General features: G+C 58.3%; 6 protein-coding genes across 6 annotated transcripts; all 6 read right to left on the bottom strand.

Moving 5' to 3' along the window:
• Nucleotides 1-1395: 1395 nt before the first annotated feature.
• On the bottom strand, nucleotides 1396-3357 carry LMJF_11_0720 (PUF nine target 1; the record flags this gene model as incomplete). Its single annotated transcript, XM_001681490.1, has 1 exon — nucleotides 1396-3357. One exon carries the CDS (start codon nucleotides 3355-3357, stop codon nucleotides 1396-1398), a length of 1962 nt encoding a protein of 653 aa, XP_001681542.1.
• Nucleotides 3358-6675: 3318 nt separating this feature from the next.
• On the bottom strand, nucleotides 6676-8088 carry LMJF_11_0710 (conserved hypothetical protein; the record flags this gene model as incomplete). Its single annotated transcript, XM_001681489.1, has 1 exon — nucleotides 6676-8088. The coding sequence occupies one exon, from the start codon at nucleotides 8086-8088 to the stop codon at nucleotides 6676-6678; it is 1413 nt and encodes a 470-aa protein (XP_001681541.1).
• A 2164-nt stretch (nucleotides 8089-10252) lies between these two features.
• Nucleotides 10253-11482, bottom strand: LMJF_11_0700 (anion-transporting ATPase-like protein; the record flags this gene model as incomplete). Its single annotated transcript, XM_001681488.1, has 1 exon — nucleotides 10253-11482. The coding sequence occupies one exon, from the start codon at nucleotides 11480-11482 to the stop codon at nucleotides 10253-10255; it is 1230 nt and encodes a 409-aa protein (XP_001681540.1).
• A 1825-nt stretch (nucleotides 11483-13307) lies between these two features.
• Nucleotides 13308-13988, bottom strand: LMJF_11_0690 (conserved hypothetical protein; the record flags this gene model as incomplete). Its single annotated transcript, XM_001681487.1, has 1 exon — nucleotides 13308-13988. One exon carries the CDS (start codon nucleotides 13986-13988, stop codon nucleotides 13308-13310), a length of 681 nt encoding a protein of 226 aa, XP_001681539.1.
• A 1174-nt stretch (nucleotides 13989-15162) lies between these two features.
• On the bottom strand, nucleotides 15163-16776 carry LMJF_11_0680 (conserved hypothetical protein in leishmania; the record flags this gene model as incomplete). Its single annotated transcript, XM_001681486.1, has 1 exon — nucleotides 15163-16776. One exon carries the CDS (start codon nucleotides 16774-16776, stop codon nucleotides 15163-15165), a length of 1614 nt encoding a protein of 537 aa, XP_001681538.1.
• Nucleotides 16777-22297: 5521 nt separating this feature from the next.
• Nucleotides 22298-23938, bottom strand: LMJF_11_0675 (conserved hypothetical protein in leishmania; the record flags this gene model as incomplete). The annotated part of the gene is made up of 1 exon (XM_001681485.1): nucleotides 22298-23938. The coding sequence occupies one exon, from the start codon at nucleotides 23936-23938 to the stop codon at nucleotides 22298-22300; it is 1641 nt and encodes a 546-aa protein (XP_001681537.1).
• Nucleotides 23939-26072: the final 2134 nt, after the last annotated feature.

The raw sequence follows: 26072 nt of genomic DNA, 5'->3' as shown, positions 1-26072 counted from the left end.
GCAAGAACAACAACAATGTAACGCCTCAGTCGCCCATGCAGACACGCACACGCCGTTTCCCATGATGGGTTGGAGCAGGGGCAGAAGGAAGAGGTGCAGGGGCCTCAGACAAGATGTGGCAATACCGTTAGGGGTGGGGCGCGGGATGGGGGAGGGGGGCGGCCAAACCACGAGTGCACTGAAGCGCATCCATAACCTTTTCCAGAGGCGAAGCACACAACACGAGAAACCAGCGCTTGCGCCGTCACGAGGGGAGGGCCAGGAGAAGTAGAAGAGAAACCCGTGAGGTGCACAAGACGAAGGGGGTTGGCTGATTCGTTGGTCACAGAACATGTACAAGGGCTCCCACGCCACGCCTGCGTGCCTTATGTGGAGGATCGTGTAGTACAGTGAAAAAAGAGTCCGGTGAAACAGATGCATAGAAACCCATGCCAGTGGCATCGACACAGATACAAAGTAGCTAAAAGTTGAGACACACGTACAGCCAGACGAGAGAGACGTACACAAGCACAGCGGACGAACCAGAACGCCACTGCGGTCACACGTACAGGCCAAACCGAACAGTTCACACGCAAACACCGGTGCAAGCACAACACGCTGCTGCTCTACGGCCACGCCAGCACATGCCCACGCGTGCACGGATGGCGTGCGGCGGATGAGAAGGGGGAGGGGGGGAAGCATCGCTGACGGAGCACACAAACGAGCATAGGCACAACCTCTACTTCTTTTCTTCGTTTGTTTGCTTTAACGTGTCCGTTTCGCCGCCGTGGGGCGCGTGAGCTCGAAGCCCCCCCACCACCACCACCACCACTCCGCCACTACACGGCCGATCACACGCCCCCACCACATCGCGTCGTGCGAAGCAGCCCTAGAGACGCGCTACAGCAATACGCCGGCTCAGTCGTCCAAGCACGGCTTCCGCCTCAAGCACGGGCCACCACCGCCGCCCCGCAGGTCGCCTCGCAGCAGCTACCGTCGTGCCGGTCGCCACGTGCTGCATCCCTCGCGGTGGCTCAGGCTCCCCACCCACCAGTAGGCAGTGTGAGGGCCGGGGGTCAGATACGCTCGGGTCGCGCGGACACGCTGCCCATCATGCGGGTGGGTCAGACGCGTGCACTGCAGCAGGTCGCTCCGACGCCACGCCATCCAGGGCCTGGCCGCCGACATCAGCAGCAATCAGTATCTGTCACCTCCTCGCATCGTAGGCGCCTGACCCTGCCAGCGCTAGAGGTAGGTGGGTATTGGCACGGGTGGAGGGGAGGGGCGGTTGTGCTCTCGCTCAGAGAGGGGGTGTGCTGGGCCCTGTGATGCCATGCATCGAGAGGTGTGCCCTCCTCCCTGGCATCCGGGGGCACACTCTCCAGCGACGCTCCTAACCGTTGCGCTCTCTTGCCCTCAGCAGGCGCTTGTACGTTCTTTGGAGTTGGGTAACGATGTATAGGAGGCAGCCCGCTGTGGCGAGTCGAGAATTACCGTTTTCATGCTGTTGTTGTATGCATCCGTGGAGGAAGTGGAGAGCGGTACGGACAAGCTCAGTGACAAGGAGCTGTCGCTGTCTGTGCCATTACCGCTGCTCGTGAAACGCAGACGCTGATCCGTGGAGGGCATGTGTGCTCTGGGTGACAGCGGCAGCGCGGCGGCGGAAGTCGCAGGCTCGGGTTTTCCTGCAGAAGCACCCGTCACCGCCGCCGCCGTTGCTGTCACCTTGTCGACGGCTGCCACGAGGGCAGCGCTGGTGACGGACGCGCTCGCCTTCGGGGACTCCATCACCACCTCCGAGAGTTCGCCGTTCTTCAGGAATTGCTTTGCCCGGCGCTTCAGCAACCTCTTCGAGCCCACCAACCACGGCTCTGCCGGCCGCGACATGGCACTGTACTCGTGCACCGTAAAGGATAACCCCCCGAGCTGGGTCGCGTAGATGGAAGCGGCCTTCGGTGGGATGTGGCTCACGACAACCTGGTAGAAAAGATCTAGCCCCTCCTGCGCGCTGCCCTTGTAAGAGGTGGAGAGAGACGGAGGCGGCGGTGCTGCCTTCGTTGGAGTGGTCGCAAGGACTGGAGGAGAGAGCGCCGTCGCCCCCTTCTGCGTGTCGTGTGCTGCGGCTGGGCCACCGTTGATGGACGGCGAGCACTCTGCAGAACTGGCAGCAGGCGGCCGCCCGTGCCGATCAGCAAACAGCGCCCGCGACGGCGGCGCCTTCCAGACGGCGAAGGAGGACGAGGCGGTGGAGGGGGCGGCGATGCCGGAGCTGCCACCATGCTGCAGTGCATCACTTCGCACGCGGCGGCGACCCGCCGCAATGCGGCGCTGCGGCCCCAGCGCCGCTGCCTCCCACGCCTTTAGCTGCTGCTCCTCGTGCAGCATGTCAGTGAGATACGACTTGAGGTCGAGCAGCTGCTTGTCGTCGACCTCCGACGGGTACAGCGAGTGCTCAAACTGAATCGCCTGCAGCATTCGCTGCCGCCGCGTCGGTCTGCCGGCGGCGGAAAGTGCAAGCACCTCGGGTGACGATGGGGCGGTGCGCGGGCGGTCAGTGCCACTGCCAACGCCATTAATCACGTTGGTGTCACCGCCGGGGTGGCCAAACTGAGATATCGACGCCTGAATCGACGCCTCGGCGATTTGCTGCAGTCGCTCTCGCTGCGGTAAGCTGTAGAAGGTCGCCCGGTCATAAACACGCTGCATGACGTGCTCCTGCACGTACTGCCGCAGCGCCGCGATGTGCGTGGTGTCGATGATGGTGAAGTCGCCACGTGGCGCCTTGCTGCAGTAGTCCGTCTGAATAACACGGAGGATGTGCAGCGGGTCTTTGAAGCGGCTCATGGCGCTCGCGTTGTGGGTGTTGAAGACATGGTAGTCGAGGGCCGTGTCAGGCTCCCACATGTACCCCTCGCAGGCACCGATGTACCGCGTGTTGTGGCGCAGATGATAGGCGCAGTCGATGTTCGCCATGAAGCAGGCGTCAAAGAGCACTGCTTCGAAGACACGCGTGCCGAAGACGTCGGCGAGCTCGTGCACCTGCAGCGAGACACGGTTCTGTTCTAGCTCCACATAGTCACCCATGCCATGCCCGCCATACACAAAATAGCTTCGGCCCGGATCGTGCCAGCGATGCACGAAGCTCTCAAACATGTCATGCTGGTAGCCGCGAACCTTGGCATAGTTCTTGAGCTGGTATTTGTCGCCGTCAATGCGAGCCTCGAAGCTGCCGCCGTCGCTGTTGAAGGCGAGCAGCGCCATGTCCGTCACGCCGCGAATCTTCTTCATCTGCAAGAACTTCCAAAACGGCCATGCTGTGACATCGTTGATGGAGGCGCACAGCACCAAGAGGCGGTTGGGGTAGCGCTTTGGGGGCATGACGCCACGATCGAGACACGTGTCTGCCTCCGCGCTGCGCTCTCTGTCCGCGTGAAGTGCCTCTGTCAGCGTTTGCGTGTACACGTTCTTTTTTCTTTCTTGTTTTTTTTTGCTTGCTACGTGTGCCTACACAGGAAGGAGGGAGCGCGGATCTGCATAGCACGCGCACCCACACTCACGCACATACCACCACCACCACCACCACCGCACACCCCGTCGAGACAAACACAAGTGTAGAAAGCAAGAAAAATAGATTAGGGCGCTGCAAAAGAAACACACGAAAGGGTACAAGTAGGAGAAAGTCCCGCGTGAAACGGCCACGAACTCGCACGACGTTGCCGGTGCTCCCCGACCTCTTCCAAGATTCGGCACGTGAGAGGGAATTCGATCGAATTCTAACCCAACGGTACACACACACACACACCTGTCTCTCCCTAGCGGCGCGGCGCGGCAGCGGTCAAAGACCGTGACAAGACGACAACGAGAGAGAAGAAGGGAAGGAGAGAAGGACAGCCGAAAAACGCGCAGGCGGCAGAAGTAGCTCCTGGTGCAAGAGACCCGACCGGAAGACAGCACACATACACATACACACACACCGTGTGTGTATGTGTATGTGTATGCGTATGTGTGTATGTATGTATGTATGTATGTGTGTGTGTGTGTGTGTGTGTTACGTAAAACAAACAGTGACGGGGGAGTACTGTACAGAGTGATGAAGCGTAAGGCAACCTTCTCCAAGCGAAAAAGAACACAAACGCTGCAGACCAATGAGGAGTGAAACTGAGGAACAAAAAAAAAGCGACTGGGGAGGGCAGGGGAGGGGAGACGCACCCACGGGCCGCGTTGGCAAAAAAAAGATCGCCAACAGCTCCCACACGCACACGCGCACCCGACGAAGAAACACGGCGGTGATCCAACAAGAGAGGAGGAGGAGGGGGGGGGGGGGTACAAACGGGTTGGGTGAGAGAGACAGAGAGACAGAGAAAGAAAAACGTGGGGCGGAGGTCAAGACCACGAAGGAGTCAGTGATGCGCACCGTGGCAGTCGTCGCCCCAAACCCACCGACGGGAACAGGAGAGGGTGGGAGCCGATAGAGAGCGTGAGGCAGAGAGAGACCAGGTCAGATATAATCCGGAGGGGAAGCGGCGCGGCGTAGAGGCGTGAAAGACAGGAAACAACAAAAAAAAATGGCAGGTATTTCGTATTCGTATATGTACTCATTAACTAGCAGAAAATCTGGTGCGCAAGAGAGAGGGAGGGAGGGAGGGAGGTGGTTGCCAGGGGCGGGGGGAGGAGGGTCCAGCGAGACTCCGTTTTTCCAAGGCCGCGAATGGACAGAAAAGGAGGCAGAAAGCAGGAGACCGGGGAAGGAGGACAAGAACAGCTTATACACCTCTGCTGGCCGCACCACACAATGACCTCCCCCCCTCCTTTCCTCCTCCGCTGCTGCGAAATTGCCTGCCGCTCTTGCGTGTGCACGTGTCTGCGTTTGGTTAGGTGAACTGAAGTGCGCGTGTGCCTGCAGCTGTGCGTGCAACCGCGTGCGCGCCTTCACGCAAGAGCAGAGCAGAGCAGAGCAATATGTCTAGACGTGCTCTCCTTCGTTTTGTGTTACCGGGTGTGCCTAATACTCTCTTGTGCGTCTTCGTCTGTGCTTCTGTTTCGTTGCCTTCGGTTTTCGACCCACTTCACCACGCACCGTCGCACGCTTCGCTCTCGGCTTTCCACTCCCGTGCGAAGCCGACGCAAACAAACAAAAACAAACAAACAAACAAAAAAAACGGTGTCAAGAGGGGATATGGGGCGGCACAGCACACGGCACAGCGGCGCGCGAGCCGGTTGGCAGGACGAAAGCGAAGTGGGGAGGAGTTGCTCTGAAAAAAGCGGGGGAAGACGAAACCAAGAAACAAAAACAAAACAAAATAACAAAAAAAAAACGCAAGCGAGAAAAAGAAAGTTGATGCGAAACACGAAACGAAAAAAGAAAAATAAATGGTAGAATCTCTGTGATGGAAGGGAGGGAGGGCGCAGGAGCCGTGCACAGGCACGCGCACGCCGTCGTGTATGCCTCGTGAAGGGAAGGTGCGCAAGTGGCCGCGTAGGTGCCTCTCCCTCTCTTCCTGCCTTTGTGGTTTCTTTTGTTTTTTTTTCCGTCTCGCTGCTTCTCCTCTTCTTTTTCCCTGACAGCTGCTGCGTGGGTGCGTGTGTGCATGTTTGGTCAGAAGGGAAGAGGGAGGGCGCCATCCATCGTGGTGCGCGCAGAGAGAGAATCATAGCAATGAGGAAGGGGTTTGAGCGTGGGTCATCAATACATGAAAGCAAGAAGGTTGAAAGACGTCCGGAGATGCGGCGGGCGGCCACCAGCATCACCACCACCCCACACACGCAAGCGTATTCGGTCTCGCTGCTCGTGGTGCAAGGGCTGCAAACGGCAGCCTTACCCTTGACCAGCCTCCTCGTCGCTTCGCCTCGCCTATAGTCACGCGAGAAAAACAAGCGGAATTTTAAAAACGCAAGGACGGGGGCAGCGCCAGCGCTCAGTCACAGGATGCACGCATGTATGGGTGGAGGATGGAATGGGGAGGCGCAGCGATAAAACGGAGATGACACCCGGTGGCCGTGAAGTAGGGCACCGGAAGCGGGAGGGAGAGAGGGAGGGGCCGATCCCCGTATGTTCATTAGTTTTTTTGTGTTGTTGTGTCAGTTCCTTCCAGCACTTGTGGCAGTCTCTCTGTTGCACTTCAGCAGGGAAGGCCTCGTCACGCCACTCTTCCCTGGACACGGACCTAAGGTCTACACGCGCGCACCACGGCAAAGGAAAAGCAACGACACATACACACACCGACGGCAGAGAGCAAGTACACCAGAAAACGCAACGAACACAAGCAAGGAGAGACCACGCAAGCGAACTCGCTTACCAGTTCGCCTTCACTGCAGCCGAGGAGCTACGGCGCGAGGCGCAGAGGTATGCGCACGCCAAGCCATGAAAGAAGTGGAAATGACGGACTCCCCCCCCCTCCTTCTCTCCCCTGCGAGGGAGCGAGAGCGAAAATGCTTGACGACCGGCAAGTAAGAGCACGATGCATGGTCAAGCCGAAAAGAGAATGGGAGAAGACCGCGTAACAGGGGGGTGGGTAGTCCAACACAGACACACAGGCACCATATTCGAAACGACGAGCCGCTTGATATGGTGCGGCCTGCTCCTGCGTCGCTGTTGCTCGGCTTCTTGCTTCATGTATGCACGCTCCTGCCTCTTCCGATCCTCTGCCACACCCTTTTCCTCCCCACCAGCGATTCTGAAGGGGCTCTTTGGCGTTTCTAGTCATAGTACCGCTCAAGCTCGTGCTGTGCCTCCTCAGAGGCCTGATCGCGCACATCGCGGTAGTACACCCGCCGCTCCATCTGCCGCAGTGACTGCCGCATCAGGTCCAGCTCGCTGTGCACACCTTTCATCTCCAGCTGGTAGCGCTCCTCTATGCGCCTTCGGTGGCTCACCTCAGCCTTGAGCTTGTGTCGCAGCTCGGCCACGAGCGCATCTTTTTGAGCGATGACTTTGGCGTTTTCCTGCGCTTGTGCGAGGGCACCGCGGCGGCATTCCTCCAGCTCTGCGTGCAAGGACTGCACCTTGGGGTAATACTGGCGTGACATGCGCTGTTCCGTAGCGTAAACCTCGTTGTGCTGCCGGCGACGCTCCTTCTCCGCCAGATCGAGCGCCTCCTGCAGTGCTGCGCGCAGCCAATCCACCTGCCCGCGAACATCGCGAAGCTGCTTTTCTGTGGTGTGGCGATACTGCACCAAGTCGCGCAGGCTCTCCTCATGCAGCACTTCGAGCTGATCAATCGTTGCGAGGTATTTGGCCTCCTTCTCGAGATGCCGACGGTGTAGCTCGTCGTTCTCAGTGGTCCTCACGCCGCGCTCCTGCTCGTACGTGATGCGCTGCTCTTCCAGTTGCTGGCGAAGCATGTTTACTTCTTCGTTGAGGGCCAGCAGGTGCGCTGTGGCTGCCGTGTTCGCCGTGATGGTGTGCGCCGACGGACCAAACGGAGTGCTGGGCACCTGCAACTTGTACGGCACGTTGAGCAACGCTGCCATCTCGGCATCTTCGGCGACATTGCCCAGCGCAGCCGGCGACGGCGACAGTGCCGGCCGCCGAGCAGAGGCGGTGGCGCCGACAGCCTTGTGTATGCTCATCGATGCCGGTGGAGACGCGAGCGCAGGCGAAGGCGAGCAGGCGGCCGCCATTGCGGCGGCACCAGCGCCCTTTGTGCCAACCTCCGTCCTGCTCAGCTCTAGAGTGCTCGCTTCATCCCCGAAATCTGCGGCTCTCGCGTCGTCACACGAGGCCCCTGTTGATGCACCGGCGTCGGTCTCCATCGACCTCCGCCGGTGCGAGGTACTCCCCGCTGCTCTGGAATTTTGGTTGCTGAGAGCGCGCAGTCGCCGCCCGCGTGCGCGGCACAACTCCACAAGCTTTCCAAGTTGCTCTCGCTGCTCGGCTTGATGCGCGTAGAGTGCTGTGTTCTCGTGCAGCAGCCGCGTCGACCGCTCACGTTCCTCCTGTACCTGCAGAGACAGGTCGGAGCGCTCGTTACGCAGGTGTTGCAGCTCAGCCTCACGCTGCTGCGTTTCCTGCTTGAATTCGGTGTATCGAGCCTCTCGCTCCCCACGCAGGAAGTCAATCTTATCTATCACCTGCTGCACAGTCGTCTCATGCTGATCAATGAGCGTCATCAGCGCTTGCACGTAGGCCGCGCCTGCTACGGCAGATACTTCCGCCTGGGACGGGCTTGTGTGCTCTAGGGCATGGCGCAGCTGCTCCTCCCGGCGCTGCTGCAGTTGCTTTCTACTGAGACTTGATGCACGCTTGCAGGTAGCGTCGGGTATGGTGCTTGCCGGCGGAGATGTGGTGGATATCAGCGAGCCATCCTCAAAGGAGCGGGCACCGACGCCGCGCGTCGGTCGTGCAGGAGGTACGTGGCACCCGGGCATGCCGCTAGGAGGGCTGAGCCGTCCTTGGAAAAGAAAATGGCGGGCTGTGCGAGTGTCTGAGGAGGAGGGTGACGGGGTCTACATGACCGTGGTGTGTGAAAGCACGAAAGATGGCAATGGAAGGGGAGGGCGGGAGGATTGGAGGAAAGCTTTTTTTTGCCTACCCCCTCCTCCTCCTCCTCCTCCACACACACCTGCGTCTCCTGACGTCTGTGCGCGTGAGGGCGGGGACGTGCAGAAGAGAGCGGGCAGGGATGAATGCAGGTCGAAGAAGGTCCGAAGGAGATGAGCAAGCGGAGTGCCGCAGCCGCTCTTGCCCACCTGCCTCGCTCTCACACACCCGAGAACAACAACAATAACAAGGAAGGCAAGAAGCGTACACGATACGCACACACGCACACGTTGCCGTGCTGTCGCTCAGTCGCGTCACCGTTGTCTCCTCCTCCTCCTCCTCCTCTCTTCGGTTTGGTTTGGTTTCCGGAGGACCTCTATTGGTGCGTCGCTGTCGAGAGGAGAGAGAGAGAGAGGAGAGAGAGAGAGGAGAGAGAGAGAGAGGAGAGAGAGAGAGAGGAGAGAGAGAGAGGAGAGAGAGAGAGAGAGGAGAGAGAGAGAGAGGCTACAAAAGCCCCTACCCTTCTTCCTCTCTCGCCGCCTTATCGTCGTGCGATGGTGGCCTGTGCGGAGGCAACGGCTTAGAACTGTGCTTCACGTGTTCGCTCTTGGCGGATTGTGACTGCTTGTGCTGACCATGTGCGCGCGCGCGTGTGTGTGTGTGTGTGTGTGTGTGTGTTGGTCGGCCGCTGTGCAGGCACCGATTGAGTAGCCAACAGAAGAGCGAGACGCGGGAGGCGGATGGGTGGGGAAGCCCAACAAAAGAGGGATGATAAGACGAGTAGGAGAAAAGCAGCGCCGAAATACGCAAGCGGGAGGCGAAGCAAAATTCAAACACATAAAGCAGAACGTGGACGTCCAGAGTCGATGAGCACCGCACCACGCCGAAGCAGTGCGGTAGAGCGCCTCACCTACGTGTGTGCCTCTCCGCCTGTACCTCTGCGTGTGGCCTCACGCTTGCACCACAACCACCACCATTCTTCTGCACGGGTCCGCCGCTCTCTACCCGCTCGTTGGCGAGCACGGGGTACGGGCGAGGCAGCAGACAGTCATCAGAGAGGAATAGTATGGCCAGCTACTCGACGCACATGTGGTGACCAATGGGCTCACAACCACGAGCACGCACACGAGCGCCGTCCTCTCCACGAGAGTCGGGCTTCTATACCTTTGCCGGGCTACATGACCGTGATGAGGCGTGGTCGAGCTGTGCGACGAACCAAGAGAGTAGGCAGCTTGCTCGATGTTATCCGTTAGCAACAGCCACAGCTGCAGCACCCACTGATCGTTGAAGGGCGCCGCGTGGCCAGGCGTCGCAAGGGAGGCGGTGGCGACAGGAATTCGGTCAAAAAAAAAATGCCCTCCCCTCCCCAAAAGACGACGCGTAGAAGTGCACGCAAACGCGAGCGTCGCTGTGTGCACGCGCACATCATGTGCGTGTGTCAGCCGGTTTTCTGCGTCATCGGGTGTGCTCACATGTGTGGTGTGCCAGGGAAAAGGGCGGGGCCGAAAAGTGTGATTCGTATGTCGCTCGCTTTCCTGCCGTAGCACGGCGTCGCACAGAACAAGGGCCCGGCAGACGAGCATCAAAGGAGCAAAGAAAAACGGCGCCAGAGCAGCTGGAGGGCCCGTGCATCTGGCCCGCCCATCTCCCACGCACTCCCGACCCTTCCCTGGCCCTGTCGAGAGCGCTCGCACGAGCACACAGTCCTGTCATCAGCACAGCGTGGGAACCCTCGCCCCCACGCGGATTTGGGATGCCCTTTCTCCAGCATCGACATCGACACACGCTGGCTCATTAGCAAGGCTCCTGGACGTCGATGTAGCCATGTGTGTCCGGACTGTACGGCTCCTGCAAGAAGCGCGCAAACTTCTTCAGAGCCGGGACGCCGCGCACCTCGTCACTGAGCAGCGGCATCTTCACGACGTGGAAGTCCTCGTACAGGAGATCAATCTGCTCAAGGTACTTCGCCTGAATCTTTTGTCGAGCCGAGCACATGCGACACGGCGGCTCTGACGACGGCTTCAGCACGAGCTGGTTCACCACGATGCTGTCGCAGCCAATGTTGTACTTCATGAGCTCCTGCACAAGCCTCTCTGTCTCGTAGACGCTCAAAAACTCGGCAATGCAGACGCAGACGAAGCTGGTGCGGTTCGGGTCATTGAAGCGAGCCTGCACCTCCTCCATCGTCTGACGCCAGTGAAGCGCTGTCGAGCGGACTTCGTCTGCGGTGATGCACCACCTGCTCTGCGACGAGGCCGCAGCCGCTGAGCCTTCGCCGGGAGCTGCGCTCGACAGCGAAGGCGCAGCTGTTGCTTGCTCGCAGGAGCCCGCGGTGTCACCACAAGCACCACCGAGAGCTCCGAGGTTGGTGCCGATAAGGTGCGAGGCCGCCTCTATCATCGGCGCCAAGCCCTCCAGGCTCATCAACTTGTCAAACGTACTGCTCAGTGTCTGTGGCAATGCCAGCAGGCGCAGCGTGTGGCCCGTCGGCGCGGTGTCGAAGATGAGCAGGTCGTAGAACAGCGTGCGGACGTAGTGCAGAATTTCTGCAAACACAGAGATCTCGTCGATGCCGGGCATCGTGCGCGCCGCCTCCTTGAGAACTGCACCAATACGAGCAAAGCTGGCGGTGTGCTGGGCGGCGTCTGCCTCCGCTTCCGCGGACAAGGACGAAGCACTGCCGTCACTCTTCGCCCCTGTCAGGGAGCTCATCAACGCACCGTGGGTGAAGTTCTTCGGATCCACCTCCATGGCAGCCAAGGATTCCTCCAGCCCTTTCACCGGTGTCGGATGTGGGCCGAAGCGCTGGTTGAAGGCGTCACTGAGGTTGTGCGCAGGATCCGTCGAGATCAGCAGCACCCGTCGCGGCCGCGTGCCTCCTGGCGACGCGGCATCGCTGATTGGCGTCGTGGCAAACAAGGTAGCCAACGCACAAGAGGTGGTTGTTTTGCCCACGCCGCCCTTGCCGCCGACAAAAATCCACTCCAGGTTGGCGTGCAGCAGCTCCTTCAGAGTCGGGTCCATCGTTTCACCCGCTGCGCTGTTCTCTGTATCTGTTGTTTTGCCTTTTTATGATTCGCCTAGCTGCGTAGGCGTGGCTATCCGCGCGACTGCTCGGGTGGAGAGATCAAGGAAGAGAAGCTTTGCTTTTTTTTGTGGTTGCGAAGGTGCGTTGCTGGCGATGGTGACGGAAAGATGAGCACAAGAGGGAGAAGGGCCAGACGATCGGAACCACAGGAGACACCTGCGCAGAAACGCAAGGACGGACCCGTTTTTCTTCTCGACTCTGCTGCAAGCGCCTTTCGTGTGCAGAGCACGCGCGGCTATTCGTGGAGTCGCCTACAGTGTGTTCCTCTGTGCTTGGCGCAGACGGCGTACGAGTGGCCTTGCCCACACACACACACACACACATCGTGCATTGCAGCGCCCAGCACAGACCCATTCCTACCCCAGGAAGGTGCGCACATGTCACCGTGTTCTGCCTCTGCCTCGAGCACTGTCCACTAGCTCGCTTTCTCTCTCCCCCATCCCTTTCACATTTCGAGCTGTTCGGCCGCTGCCGCAGGAGAGGGAGCGTGCAAGCGACGTGGTGAAGGGAGGGGGAGAAATACAAAGCCAACAAAAAAAAAGCGGACGAGAGAGCTGTCATCGAGTGAAGCCCACGCACACACAACCAGACAGAGACACACACACACACACAACCAGACAGACACACACATACAACCATCAGCCGATAAAAAAAGAGAAAGAGGGCACGACGTCAAAGAAGGTAGCAAGCCGAAAACGTTACAACAACAACGTGATGCCCAAACACCTGCGCACGCCCGCAAGGAGAGAGAGAAGCGCACAGAGATGCGCGGGGCCACTCTTCATCCTTTTCTTTTTCGCCGCCGTGGGGCGCGTGAGCTCGAAGCCCCCACCACCACCACCACCACCACCACCACCACTCCGCCACTACACGGCCGATCACACGCCCCCACCACATCGCGTCGTGCGAAGCAGCCCTAGAGACGCGCTACAGCAATACGCCGGCTCAGTCGTCCAAGCACGGCTTCCGCCTCAAGCACGGGCCACCACCGCCGCCCCGCAGGTCGCCTCGCAGCAGCTACCCTCGTGCCGGTCGCCACGTGCTGCATCCCTCGCGGTGGCTCAGGCTCCCCACCCACCAGTAGGCAGTGTGAGGGCCGGGGGTCAGATACGCTCGGGTCGCGCGGACACGCTGCCCATCATGCGGGTGGGTCAGACGCGTGCACTGCAGCAGGTCGCTCCGACGCCACGCCATCCAGGGCCTGGCCGCCGACATCAGCAGCAATCAGTATCTGTCACCTCCTCGCATCGTAGGCGCCTGACCCTGCCAGCGCTAGAGGTAGGTGGGTATTGGCACGGGTGGAGGGGAGGGGCGGTTGTGCTCTCGCTCAGAGAGGGGGTGTGCTGGGCCCTGTGATGCCATGCATCGAGAGGTGTGCCCTCCTCCCTGGCATCCGGGGGTGCGAGCCCACTTTCAGAGGTGGCTCACCGACGGAGGTCGAAAAGAAGCCTCAGTAGTGTCGCGCATGGCGCGCGAGGGAGAAGGATCGGCGGAGCGGCACAAGCGAGTGGCGAAAGGCCGCTGGGGTCTCACCGAACGACTTGAAAGCAGCAAGACACGCAAAACACTCTAACAAGGTATGAATAAAGGGAGTGCTGCACTGCAGCATCACTGCTTACCCGAATGATGCGCGTGTAGGTGCCGGTGTGGTCGTGTGCGAGCTTTGATGGCTGATGCGCGCTTGCGACTGCTGGCAGATCGGTTTCCATGGCCTCCTTGCCCTGGATGCATCCTCCGTGTCCCTTCTTATATATGTATATATCACTCGTGGCCGCCAGCGGCCTCCAGCAGCGCGGCAATCCGCTTGTACTTGCGCTTGCGCGCGAGATACAGGGGCGTCTTGCCGGCACCATCCACCTGGTTAACATCTGCACCGTTCTCGATGAGCAGCCGCACAATATCGACGTGCTCACGATCATCGCCGCCAAGCTCGATAGCCTCCAGTAGACCAGTCCAGTGGTAGTAGTTGTAGTGGTTCACGTCGACACCCTTCTGCAGAAGCAGGCGCACCATCTCCACGTGACCACGCTCGCAGGCGGGGATCAGTGCAGATCCGCCAAACCGGTTGACGATGGAGTGGTCCGGCACGCTCGTCTTCATGCGGAGGCTCGTCTGGCTTCCGTACCGCATGGTTCGCTCAGCGTTCTTGTAGATGTGCTCCATGATCTCCTGCCGCCCCTCAGCGCCGGAAAGCAGGTACGGGGAGTCGTGCAGGTCGTCAAGAGCGTTCACATCCGCACCCGCGTCCAGTAGCAGCTTCGCACCCTCCACGAAGTTTTCCCAGACGCATATGTGCAGCGGCGTACGGTGATACAGCACCGGGTCCTGCGCCACCTCGTTCACGTTGCGGTTCTGCGCGATGAGCGCCTTCAGTGCCTCAACGTCGCGGTTGGCGATGGCAGTGAAGTACGTCGTCTCCGATCCGTTCTTGGCGTTCGACATGGCGAGAGAAGGCAAGACGTACGGTAAAAGCACTAAAAGGATGAAGGGGCACCGGAGAACCTGTGCTGCTTATTCGCTTGCACGCGTGGGAAGGTTTGCCGGCATGCGCCGAGGGAGCGCCTCCAGGAGATGCCGAGTACCGATGCCGCCAACAACACGAAAAAAAGGGGTGCTGTGGTCAACGTCCGCAAGATGAATGCAAACAGAGGGAGGGGAAGAGGGCACAAGACGGGCCGGAGAAGAGAGAGACGGGGGGTGAAGTGCTGGCAAGTGACGAGAAGTGATGGTAAAATGAGGATGATGCGGAGGCCAGACGCTCAACGACGCTGATGCGTGAAAAAACCGAAGACGCGAGAGAAACACCCCGTGCGGGTTGTGGTGGAAGGCATGATGAGGGGTAGCAACACGCACAACACAGAAATACGCGAGACGCAGAGCAGCTGGGCGAGGAGAACGCGGCTCGCCTACGCGCGTACGAACGGAGCTCGCTGCTGTCGTTGTGGTTGTCGAGCGAGGTCAGCGAGAAGGCGTGGGTGCAGTTCTATCATCTAAGCCGACACTCTAAACAAGGCAGATAATGCCCGTCTACGGTGTTCTTCTCGCTTGTGTGTCGCTGCTGTTGTGCAGCCCCAGTCAATCACACATGCGCAACACGGCAACTACTTCAGCCGTGAAGTCGCGCGTGTGACCGATTGGGCAGATGCAGAGTTGCAACGGCGCCACGACGACAGGCAGCAGCAACCCCAGTAACAGCGAAAAAAAAGATGTCAGAGACCGACGCAAGCACCTAGTTGTGAGCGAATGTGGGTGGCAGCGATGACAAGTGATGCTGCAGTGAAGGCGAGAAAAAGGGGTGGTTCACATCAACGATAGAGGGACAGAGGCGGAGGGGAGGAAGGGAGGGGAAAGGGAGCTTCGCGTGCGACTGTAGATGAAGAAAGACCAGCGCGACGACGCACGAGAACTCCGCTGTTCCTCCTTCACCATACAACACCGCGCGCTGCATCGTCTCAAGACGACACGAAGCACAACAGGTGAAGTCTCTGACCTTCAAACCGCATGCGCGATCAAAGAGCGAAGCGGCGCCACGACGAAATCGCCTCGACTCACACACACACATACATACATACATTCAGACAACTCTTCACGGCATCCTTCCACTCCGCCGTACACATCATCGCTCATGTCCCCCTGTCTGTTCGCTTACTCCCCTTTCGATGCGCTCTCCTGCGCTGCCCGCTCCGCCCTTTTCCGGGCACATCGGCTCCGAGCTGCCCGCGGCGGCGGCCCCCTCCCGCAGGCGGCGGCGCTCCGCCAGCACCCTGCGCGAGAAGCGGGAGTAGCTGATGTGCAGGTACACATCCGAGAGAAGCGCCGTCAGGTTCATGCCAATCATGACGAGCAGCGGCATCATCACGCACTCGCGGCCAACGCACACCTTCTGGCCCTGCCTGTCGGCCCGAGACGCAATCCACTCGCCGTACAGCAAGCGGTTCAGCAGGATGGCCGCGATCCACAACGCGTTGTAGCCGAAGTTGTAGTGCCTCGCGGGGTCCTTGGCGTACATGGTGCGCAGGACGAGAATGGTGACGCTGGCGCAGAAGCCGTTACCAAGAGACGCCAGCGCAAACGCGGCCAGCAGCGAGCGGCCCGGCAGCACCAGGAACAGCACCATCGAGAGGATGATCAGCGTCGTCGGCACAAAGAAGGCGACGGTGATGGGCATGCGGTCCTCGGCCTTGCGCTTCTGCGTGTAGTGCTCGAACACAGACATGGTCAGGCGGCCCAGCGCGCTGCCAGCGCCGTTCAGCACCGTCAGCAGCGCAGACACCGTCGTGTCCAGCTTCGGCGTCTCCGTCAGCGCAGAGAAGATGGGCGACGCGTTGAAGATGATCACGAACTCGGCGCCAACCCCGCAGAACATCGTCCAGAGGATGCACCACAGGCTCACCGTGCAACAGCTCTGCAGGAAGGTCGTCTGGTACTGCGGAGCAATGTAGTCGACGTCCGTCAGCACCTCGCCGCTCTCCGCCGACTCATCATCCCTCAGCCCCTTCGTCGTCAGACGATCCAGCCACGGGCACGGCACCAGCATCAGCAGAAAGCAGCTCGTGATGATCACGGCCACGATTGCAAAGGCAAGCAGGCCGTGCTGCGTCTTCGCGACCTCCGTGAACGCCGCCAGCGCGCTCGTCGTCGGCAGATACACCACAAGCACGAGCACCACCGCAATGCTCAGGTAGAAGCGCCACATCGGCGGCTCCTGCGTCAGGTACGCCGCGACACGTGCACCGCGCACCGCCTTCTGCTCATCACTCAGGCGGCTCTGCTGGTAGCCCGTCAGGTGGTACGACGGCAGCCGCATTACCGCAATGCAGCACAGCCCGGTCACAAGAATCACCCCCATCAGGAAGTAGAAGTAGTTTGCCGGCGTGTTCAGGAAGAAGCCCGTGCGCATCGACCCGATGATCGCAGAGCCCAGGCCCATCAGCGTCTTCAGCAGCGCCACAACCCACCCGCGACGCGTCAGGAAGATGCTCAGCATCGTCACCACCGTGGCAAGGTCGAACAGCTGACTGACAAGGCTCAGCAGCGCGTTAAACACGCAGAACCGTACCACAGAGCCGGCAATCACGCCCTGGAATGTGAGGCCCATCAGCAGCAGCCCCAGCGACGCGAGCACGCACGCAAGGATGTACACCGGCAGCGGGCCGAGGTAGTCGTATATCGTGCCGTACGGCAGCAGAAAGTAGGCGAACACCATGCCCACGGTGTTGATCGTGGACATCTGGCGCGAGTCGAAGTTGTACTTGTCGCGAAGGCTGCCGCTGAACAGGTTGAAGGCGTACGATGTCGAGGCGCAGATCATGGCGAGGGAGGCAGTAGTGAAGCAGACGAAGTGCTTCGTCTCGTTCAGGCGCTTGACGTGACAGGTATCTTTCTGATGCGCGGCTTCTTTGCCTCTGAGTCGAGGCTATCACCGCAGGAGTGAGCCACATCCTCGGAAAGCTCTCGTGCATCCGCGGCCGCCGACGCCTCCGCCCGCTCCCTCTGGGGAAGGGGGCGGGTTCTAATACTGTCCGGTCATACGTCGCATAGTTTGCTCGATGAGTGCGCACGATCAGGTGTGTGTGTGTGTGTGGTTGTAGTGTAGGGTACACAGGAGGCGGTCCTGCAGCTGGAGTCAGCGTGCTTGTGTGCAATTGCTGCCGAAGCTGTGTTCTTTCTGTTTTGGCTTGTCTGTTCCCCCGGGAGAGGTGTCTCTGCGACCACGCTACCGCACAGCAGAAGCGAGGAAGAGAGAAGCAGACAGCGGAAACGATGGGGATGACGCACCCTCTTCGACGCTGTCGTCGGGGGTAGAGGTGCTACACTCCCTTAAAAGCCATCGACTGAGAGAGTGTATGCATTCCTGCGTTTGCAGAGAGACCGACGGCAAAATGGAGAGGTGCCGACCGAGAGCGAGAGGTGAGGACGAAGTCGAGTGGAGTCGCATGCTCGCGAGGAAGCAATGCGACCCTTTCACCACGGCATCCGCTGTAGGGAGGCGTGGAGGGTGTCGCTTACATCAAGCGGTACGAAAAGCAGCTGCGCTCCTTCCAACGCGCCAGGTGAAGAAGCGATAACGGGGAAGAAGCCGGCACCCGTCTTGCCGGAGGACAGAAACGAAATTTCAACTAGGCAGGCATAGAGCTGGCAGCACCGGCTCTGAAGTGGAGGCGGGAAGGGGGCGTGCAAGACAGACGCGCGCGCGCGATGGAGAGTAGAGGAGGCAAGGCAACACGCTCCTGGTGTCCACCTCCATGCTTTCCTTGTTGGTTGGTTTACTTGGCTGACTGGTGGTTTCGTTGTGCTTCTTTCTGCAGCTAGTGGAATACTGAGGGTGGGAAGAAGGGCACATGCACAGGACACACAGCGAAAGGTGATGATGATGATGATGATGATTGCTTTTCGGAAGGAAGTGCAGATGGAGTGGCCATCGTGCACACCAAAAAAAAAAACGAAACAGGCACATAAAGAAACGCATCTCTCGCTCCCTCGTTCGTTCCTGAGCACACGCTCACGTGCACAAGTACCGCATACGTGGAGACGCAAGCACATATGCCTCCATGGCCACTCACTTATACACACACACATATATATATATATATATATAGCGAGAGAGAGATCGATATAGGTAGAGGTATCCATATATACACAAAAGTATACACGCTCGCTAAAGCACGACAAGGAATACGCGGAAAGAGCTGCTCAGGGTCAGAGCTTGCATGAGGTGACGGGGAGGAAGGGGGCAGAAAAAGGGGGGAAAAGAGGGGGAGATGGCCACGTGACCGGCACGAGAGGAAACGCCAATGCCCAAAGGCGGTGTTCGAAGAGGGGCGGGGCAAAGATCGACAGAGAGAAGGAAACGAAAATCATAAATTTATATATATATACATATACATATATATGCTGGAGGCAGCGACGAAGCACACGCGCGAGCGCAGCGAGAGACAGACAGACAGGCAAGGCCAGGACCAGCAACATGCACACGGAAGAACAAAGGACTGACGGTGAAACGCACTGCGAGGGAGAGACACAGTGGGCTCGCGCGCGAAACGAATGGGAAGCAAGGTCAAGCCATGATGCGTGAAGAGAGAAGGAAAGCAGGTGCAGGGAGGAGGGTCAAACAAAAAAAAAAGACACCCTGTTGCGAGCAGTTTTTATTGTCTTTTCCTTCGCCGGATACGTCCTTGTAGCTGCCTCATCAGCGTCGCCACAGCCACACATTTCTCGCAGGCGAATCAAAGAAGAGCGCTGGTATGCCCTCTCTACTCCCTCACTTTTCTTGGATGGATCACCGCTGTCGAGGTTTGAAGGAGGAGGTAGTAAGGCTGCGGTCCTCGGTGTCGGTGTCCAGTTCCTGGAATTTGTTTCTCGAGGGGTGCGTGTGCGTGATATATGTGAGGTAATGCCTTGTTGTCAATACGCCCACATGGGGTTTTGCCGCTGCTCTTGCACCACGCATCTTGAAGCTCTGCCTGCGTGCATGCTCGTCTGGGCATGTCTGATCCTCTCCTTTTTTTCCGCTACTGTTTCTCTTCCTTGATTTGCTCAAAACAGCGTTCGCGTCCTCAGTGTGCATGTTATGTCTTGTACCTTCCGCTGCAAGACAACAGGAAGGAGAGGAGGGGGAGGAAGAGGTGGGGGTCAAGGCCCCATAAGCGAGTGCGGCGTCTGAAGGAACAACAAACCGCAAAAAATATATTTGAAAACGAGAAAACTCAAAGACGGACGAAACGGCTTGCAATCAGACACCTCACAGGCTCAGCGGGGCACGAGCACACAGAGGATGCACACTGCAGCACAGAGAGGCGAAAAGGAACAGCGAAAGAAACAACGAGCACACCCTTTCTGCGAGGAGAGGACATGGTCAGGTACACAGACCAAAGACAAGACCAAAAAAAAACAAAAATATCTCTTGCCTCTTGCAGAGATCGGGTTGTTGAAGCTCTCCGTGTCTTGTCACGACTAAGGGTCATACACGCATAAATTTACAAACGACAACTTCACGCAGCAGCACCTGCCACGCACACACACGCACACACTCCCTCCCTCCCTCTCTCTCTCCATGTCCCACACTTTCGTCATTTGATTCTTGTTTTCGCTATGCTCCGTACATGTGCGCGTCCGCCTGAGCATCACCGCCCCTTCTTTCCGACCGCTGACTCCGCACAACGCGCCCTTTTCTTCTCGCTTGTCTCACTCGCCCTCGCACTCTTCCTCTCCCATTTGTCTTTGATTGACGGAGCACACGAAAGAGAGAGAGTGCGCGCGCGGGAAGTCGTGAAAGACCCGCAACGAGAAAATAAAACGAAAGATTCCTGCATATGCATGCGCCACAGGGAAAGCACATCAACGTTATCGCAGCACAGGACGAGCGCATTGTGCAATCAGGATCGTATTGGGGGCATCGCTTCTCATTTTGAGGAAAGGTGGTCTCTCCCTCTCTCGTTGCACTCAAGCTTCGCTCGTGTTTGTGGTTTGTTTGTTTCGCTGTTGTTGAGCAGGGGGAAGGAAGGAAGGGGAGGGGGGGGGGCTGATAATGCCAATACTGACAACAGTGCTATATAAAGGCACCGTTCCTTCTCTGTCACCCTACCTCCGCATCCTCGCTTGAAGCACCGTCAAAGTCCGTTCGGAGACGGAACACCCTAAATGTTTGCGTGTGGGGCGCGGCGGAGGAACGCGAAGAAGAAGCGATTGAGATGCCACAGACGGCAAGGACGGTTGGTGAAGCGACGGATGGAAAACGGAAGAGGGCGTATGTCTGTGTGCGCCAGTGGAGAAGAGATGGATGGATGGATGGATGGAGGCACGACGCGCAGAAGAGAAAAAAATGACGACACAACAAGGGAAGCAAGACAAGAGAGGAAGATGGAGGGGGGAGGGGGAGAAGTCGACGCAGGGACAGAATAGTAAAATGAAGAAATATCGAAACAACAAGGACCAAAACGAAAATCGAGTCCAAACAAACTTACCAAAAAAAAAAAAACGAAAGACGAAAGAAAAAATTGGGCAACACAACAGAAGCGCGTTCCCCTTCTTTCGGCGGTGGTGGTGGTCGTGATGGCAATGCGTACGTGCGCGTCATTCTCGTTGTTCAACGCTACATATATATATATATATACATATATATATATACATAAATGTATCTATGTATATGTAAACGCGTGCGAGCCTACGCGTACGCCGAACGCTCCCGCATGTAATGTGGGAGAGAGAGCCAGCACACACACATGCACACACACACACACCAAAGAACAAAAAGAGAGAAGGGGTGTGAGAGAGAGAAGGCAAGAACGATGTAGACCATCCACGTAAGGGCGAACATGGCGAATCGAACCGAAACGACGTGCTTAAATTCTTCTTAGTTGGTTAGCTCCGACAACGGCAGACTATACATGCATATATATACACACACATACACATATATATGTATATATGAACACTTAACGAAGGGAATGCTTTCCTTTTCATTCCTCTGTATGCGCGGGTGTTTCACTTCGTCGCGTGTATGTATGCGTGTATGTGTGTGTGGGGGGGGGTCCCTCTTTCCTGGTTGGCGTGGTGTGAGCAAGAGGAATACGTGTTTCCTTGGCAAACCGGTCACCTGCACATATGCACACATATACATACACACATGCATACGCATACACGCATACATACAACGATGAAGTACTCCATCACACTTGACGAACATAGAGCTGAGCGGAAGCGAAGAAAGTGAACAACAAAAACCAAACAAAAACAGGAAGATACGCCCATACGAAGAAGCACACACAAAACCAAAGAGGCGAAGAGAGACGCGCTCAGGGCAGGACCACACAACAGGCAAGGAAGGAGAGGGCCAGGAGTGGGGCTGAACAACCAGCCGATGCAAAAGGCTCGGAGGCCCAGGCAGGTTCGCCGCTCGCCCTTGCCGCCCTTCTTGTGTATTCACGGCTTCTGCACGTGCTTGTCTTGCGTCACTGCCCTCGCCCTCGCGCGCTTTCGCTCCCTCGTTTTGGGGGGGTCCTCATTTTATCGCTTGCTCACATTCACTTCCTCCGCGTGCTACGCGACAGTTTTGGGCCGTGTCTGTTCCGCTTAAATGTGCGCGCTCCTCGCCGTCTCTTCATCCGCCCGCCCCGCACCTTTCGTCCCTTTCCGCACGCGCTCGAGCTGTGTTCCAGCAACACTTTTCCGCCCTCAGGGCATCGAGGCGGCCATTGCGCACCTGTAAAGGGGTTGCATCGACGACTCCATGTATGTGGGTGTGGTGTAGAAAGTATCGCACGCCGCCCGCTCAATCAGGCCTTTAGGCACAAAGATACTCCACACGCCAACACGCACAGATACAGAGAGACGGAGGCAAGCACCCATAAACGCATACACCCGGAGACGCCGAGAGCGGCGGTTGAAGCCCTACGAGGCCGCGGCGCGATCGTCAAGACACTTTCAACCGACGAGCTCAGGCGAAAAGCAAAGAAGTGCCAGGGGGCGGGTGGGCGGGAAGAGCTTCGACGCAGCACGAACATGAAAAAAAAAACGAAGCGAAAGTAGAAAAAAAGCAGCGAGGTGGCGCGATCGAGGGACGAAGAGAACGCTTCGGGAAGCATTGGCGGCTAACACTACTTCGTGCGCCACATGGAGCTGCATATGCCGCCCCAAGTGCAGTCGCCTTTATCCGCGGAACCACCTCTTCACTCTCGTCGAGACGCTTTCGCTGCTGCTGCGCGTCGAGGGAGTCGGCTAAGCTGCTGCCCGAACCCTGTGCGTAAATTCTTTCACCACGGACTACCTCCTTTTTCCGGGCACATCGGCTCCGAGCTGCCCGCGGCGGCGGCCCCCTCCCGCAGGCGGCGGCGCTCCGCCAGCACCCTGCGCGAGAAGCGGGAGTAGCTGATGTGCAGGTACACATCCGAGAGAAGCGCCGTCAGGTTCATGCCAATCATGACGAGCAGCGGCATCATCACGCACTCGCGGCCAACGCACACCTTCTGGCCCTGCCTGTCGGCCCGAGACGCAATCCACTCGCCGTACAGCAAGCGGTTCAGCAGGATGGCCGCGATCCACAACGCGTTGTAGCCGAAGTTGTAGTGCCTCGCGGGGTCCTTGGCGTACATGGTGCGCAGGACGAGAATGGTGACGCTGGCGCAGAAGCCGTTACCAAGAGACGCCAGCGCAAACGCGGCCAGCAGCGAGCGGCCCGGCAGCACCAGGAACAGCACCATCGAGAGGATGATCAGCGTCGTCGGCACAAAGAAGGCGACGGTGATGGGCATGCGGTCCTCGGCCTTGCGCTTCTGCGTGTAGTGCTCGAACACAGACATGGTCAGGCGGCCCAGCGCGCTGCCAGCGCCGTTCAGCACCGTCAGCAGCGCAGACACCGTCGTGTCCAGCTTCGGCGTCTCCGTCAGCGCAGAGAAGATGGGCGACGCGTTGAAGATGATCACGAACTCGGCGCCAACCCCGCAGAACATCGTCCAGAGGATGCACCACAGGCTCACCGTGCAACAGCTCTGCAGGAAGGTCGTCTGGTACTGCGGAGCAATGTAGTCGACGTCCGTCAGCACCTCGCCGCTCTCCGCCGACTCATCATCCCTCAGCCCCTTCGTCGTCAGACGATCCAGCCACGGGCACGGCACCAGCATCAGCAGAAAGCAGCTCGTGATGATCACGGCCACGATTGCAAAGGCAAGCAGGCCGTGCTGCGTCTTCGCGACCTCCGTGAACGCCGCCAGCGCGCTCGTCGTCGGCAGATACACCACAAGCACGAGCACCACCGCAATGCTCAGGTAGAAGCGCCACATCGGCGGCTCCTGCGTCAGGTACGCCGCGACACGTGCACCGCGCACCGCCTTCTGCTCATCACTCAGGCGGCTCTGCTGGTAGCCCGTCAGGTGGTACGACGGCAGCCGCATTACCGCAATGCAGCACAGCCCGGTCACAAGAATCACCCCCATCAGGAAGTAGAAGTAGTTTGCCGGCGTGTTCAGGAAGAAGCCCGTGCGCATCGACCCGATGATCGCAGAGCCCAGGCCCATCAGCGTCTTCAGCAGCGCCACAACCCACCCGCGACGCGTCNGGAAGATGCTCAGCATCGTCACCACCGTGGCAAGGTCGAACAGCTGACTGACAAGGCTCAGCAGCGCGTTAAACACGCAGAACCGTACCACAGAGCCGGCAATCACGCCCTGGAATGTGAGGCCCATCAGCAGCAGCCCCAGCGACGCGAGCACGCACGCAAGGATGTACACCGGCAGCGGGCCGAGGTAGTCGTATATCGTGCCGTACGGCAGCAGAAAGTAGGCGAACACCATGCCCACGGTGTTGATCGTGGACATCTGGCGCGAGTCGAAGTTGTACTTGTCGCGAAGGCTGCCGCTGAACAGGTTGAAGGCGTACGATGTCGAGGCGCAGATCATGGCGAGGGAGGCAGTAGTGAAGCAGACGAAGTGCTTCGTCTCGTTCAGGCGCTTGACGTGACAGGTATCTTTCTGATGCGCGGCTTCTTTGCCTCTGAGTCGAGGCTATCACCGCAGGAGTGAGCCACATCCTCGGAAAGCTCTCGTGCATCCGCGGCCGCCGACGCCTCCGCCCGCTCCCTCTGGGGAAGGGGGCGGGTTCTAATACTGTCCGGTCATACGTCGCATAGTTTGCTCGATGAGTGCGCACGATCAGGTGTGTGTGTGTGTGTGGTTGTAGTGTAGGGTACACAGGAGGCGGTCCTGCAGCTGGAGTCAGCGTGCTTGTGTGCAATTGCTGCCGAAGCTGTGTTCTTTCTGTTTTGGCTTGTCTGTTCCCCCGGGAGAGGTGTCTCTGCGACCACGCTACCGCACAGCAGAAGCGAGGAAGAGAGAAGCAGACAGCGGAAACGATGGGGATGACGCACCCTCTTCGACGCTGTCGTCGGGGGTAGAGGTGCTACACTCCCTTAAAAGCCATCGACTGAGAGAGTGTATGCATTCCTGCGTTTGCAGAGAGACCGACGGCAAAATGGAGAGGTGCCGACCGAGAGCGAGAGGTGAGGACGAAGTCGAGTGGAGTCGCATGCTCGCGAGGAAGCAATGCGACCCTTTCACCACGGCATCCGCTGTAGGGAGGCGTGGAGGGTGTCGCTTACATCAAGCGGTACGAAAAGCAGCTGCGCTCCTTCCAACGCGCCAGGTGAAGAAGCGATAACGGGGAAGAAGCCGGCACCCGTCTTGCCGGAGGACAGAAACGAAATTTCAACTAGGCAGGCATAGAGCTGGCAGCACCGGCTCTGAAGTGGAGGCGGGAAGGGGGCGTGCAAGACAGACGCGCGCGCGCGATGGAGAGTAGAGGAGGCAAGGCAACACGCTCCTGGTGTCCACCTCCATGCTTTCCTTGTTGGTTGGTTTACTTGGCTGACTGGTGGTTTCGTTGTGCTTCTTTCTGCAGCTAGTGGAATACTGAGGGTGGGAAGAAGGGCACATGCACAGGACACACAGCGAAAGGTGATGATGATGATGATGATGATTGCTTTTCGGAAGGAAGTGCAGATGGAGTGGCCATCGTGCACACCAAAAAAAAAAACGAAACAGGCACATAAAGAAACGCATCTCTCGCTCCCTCGTTCGTTCCTGAGCACACGCTCACGTGCACAAGTACCGCATACGTGGAGACGCAAGCACATATGCCTCCATGGCCACTCACTTATACACACACACATATATATATATATATATATATAGCGAGAGAGAGATCGATATAGGTAGAGGTATCCATATATACACAAAAGTATACACGCTCGCTAAAGCACGACAAGGAATACGCGGAAAGAGCTGCTCAGGGTCAGAGCTTGCATGAGGTGACGGGGAGGAAGGGGGCAGAAAAAGGGGGGAAAAGAGGGGGAGATGGCCACGTGACCGGCACGAGAGGAAACGCCAATGCCCAAAGGCGGTGTTCGAAGAGGGGCGGGGCAAAGATCGACAGAGAGAAGGAAACGAAAATCATAAATTTATATATATATACATATACATATATATGCTGGAGGCAGCGACGAAGCACACGCGCGAGCGCAGCGAGAGACAGACAGACAGGCAAGGCCAGGACCAGCAACATGCACACGGAAGAACAAAGGACTGACGGTGAAACGCACTGCGAGGGAGAGACACAGTGGGCTCGCGCGCGAAACGAATGGGAAGCAAGGTCAAGCCATGATGCGTGAAGAGAGAAGGAAAGCAGGTGCAGGGAGGAGGGTCAAACAAAAAAAAAAGACACCCTGTTGCGAGCAGTTTTTATTGTCTTTTCCTTCGCCGGATACGTCCTTGTAGCTGCCTCATCAGCGTCGCCACAGCCACACATTTCTCGCAGGCGAATCAAAGAAGAGCGCTGGTATGCCCTCTCTACTCCCTCACTTTTCTTGGATGGATCACCGCTGTCGAGGTTTGAAGGAGGAGGTAGTAAGGCTGCGGTCCTCGGTGTCGGTGTCCAGTTCCTGGAATTTGTTTCTCGAGGGGTGCGTGTGCGTGATATATGTGAGGTAATGCCTTGTTGTCAATACGCCCACATGGGGTTTTGCCGCTGCTCTTGCAC

This window comes from Leishmania major, chromosome 11 (assembly GCF_000002725.2).
Source record: "Leishmania major strain Friedlin complete genome, chromosome 11".
NCBI classification, from domain to species: Eukaryota; Euglenozoa; class Kinetoplastea; order Trypanosomatida; family Trypanosomatidae; genus Leishmania; species Leishmania major.
Note: the sequence above shows the minus strand (reverse complement) of the source record. Positions and strands in the feature narration are given on the sequence as shown.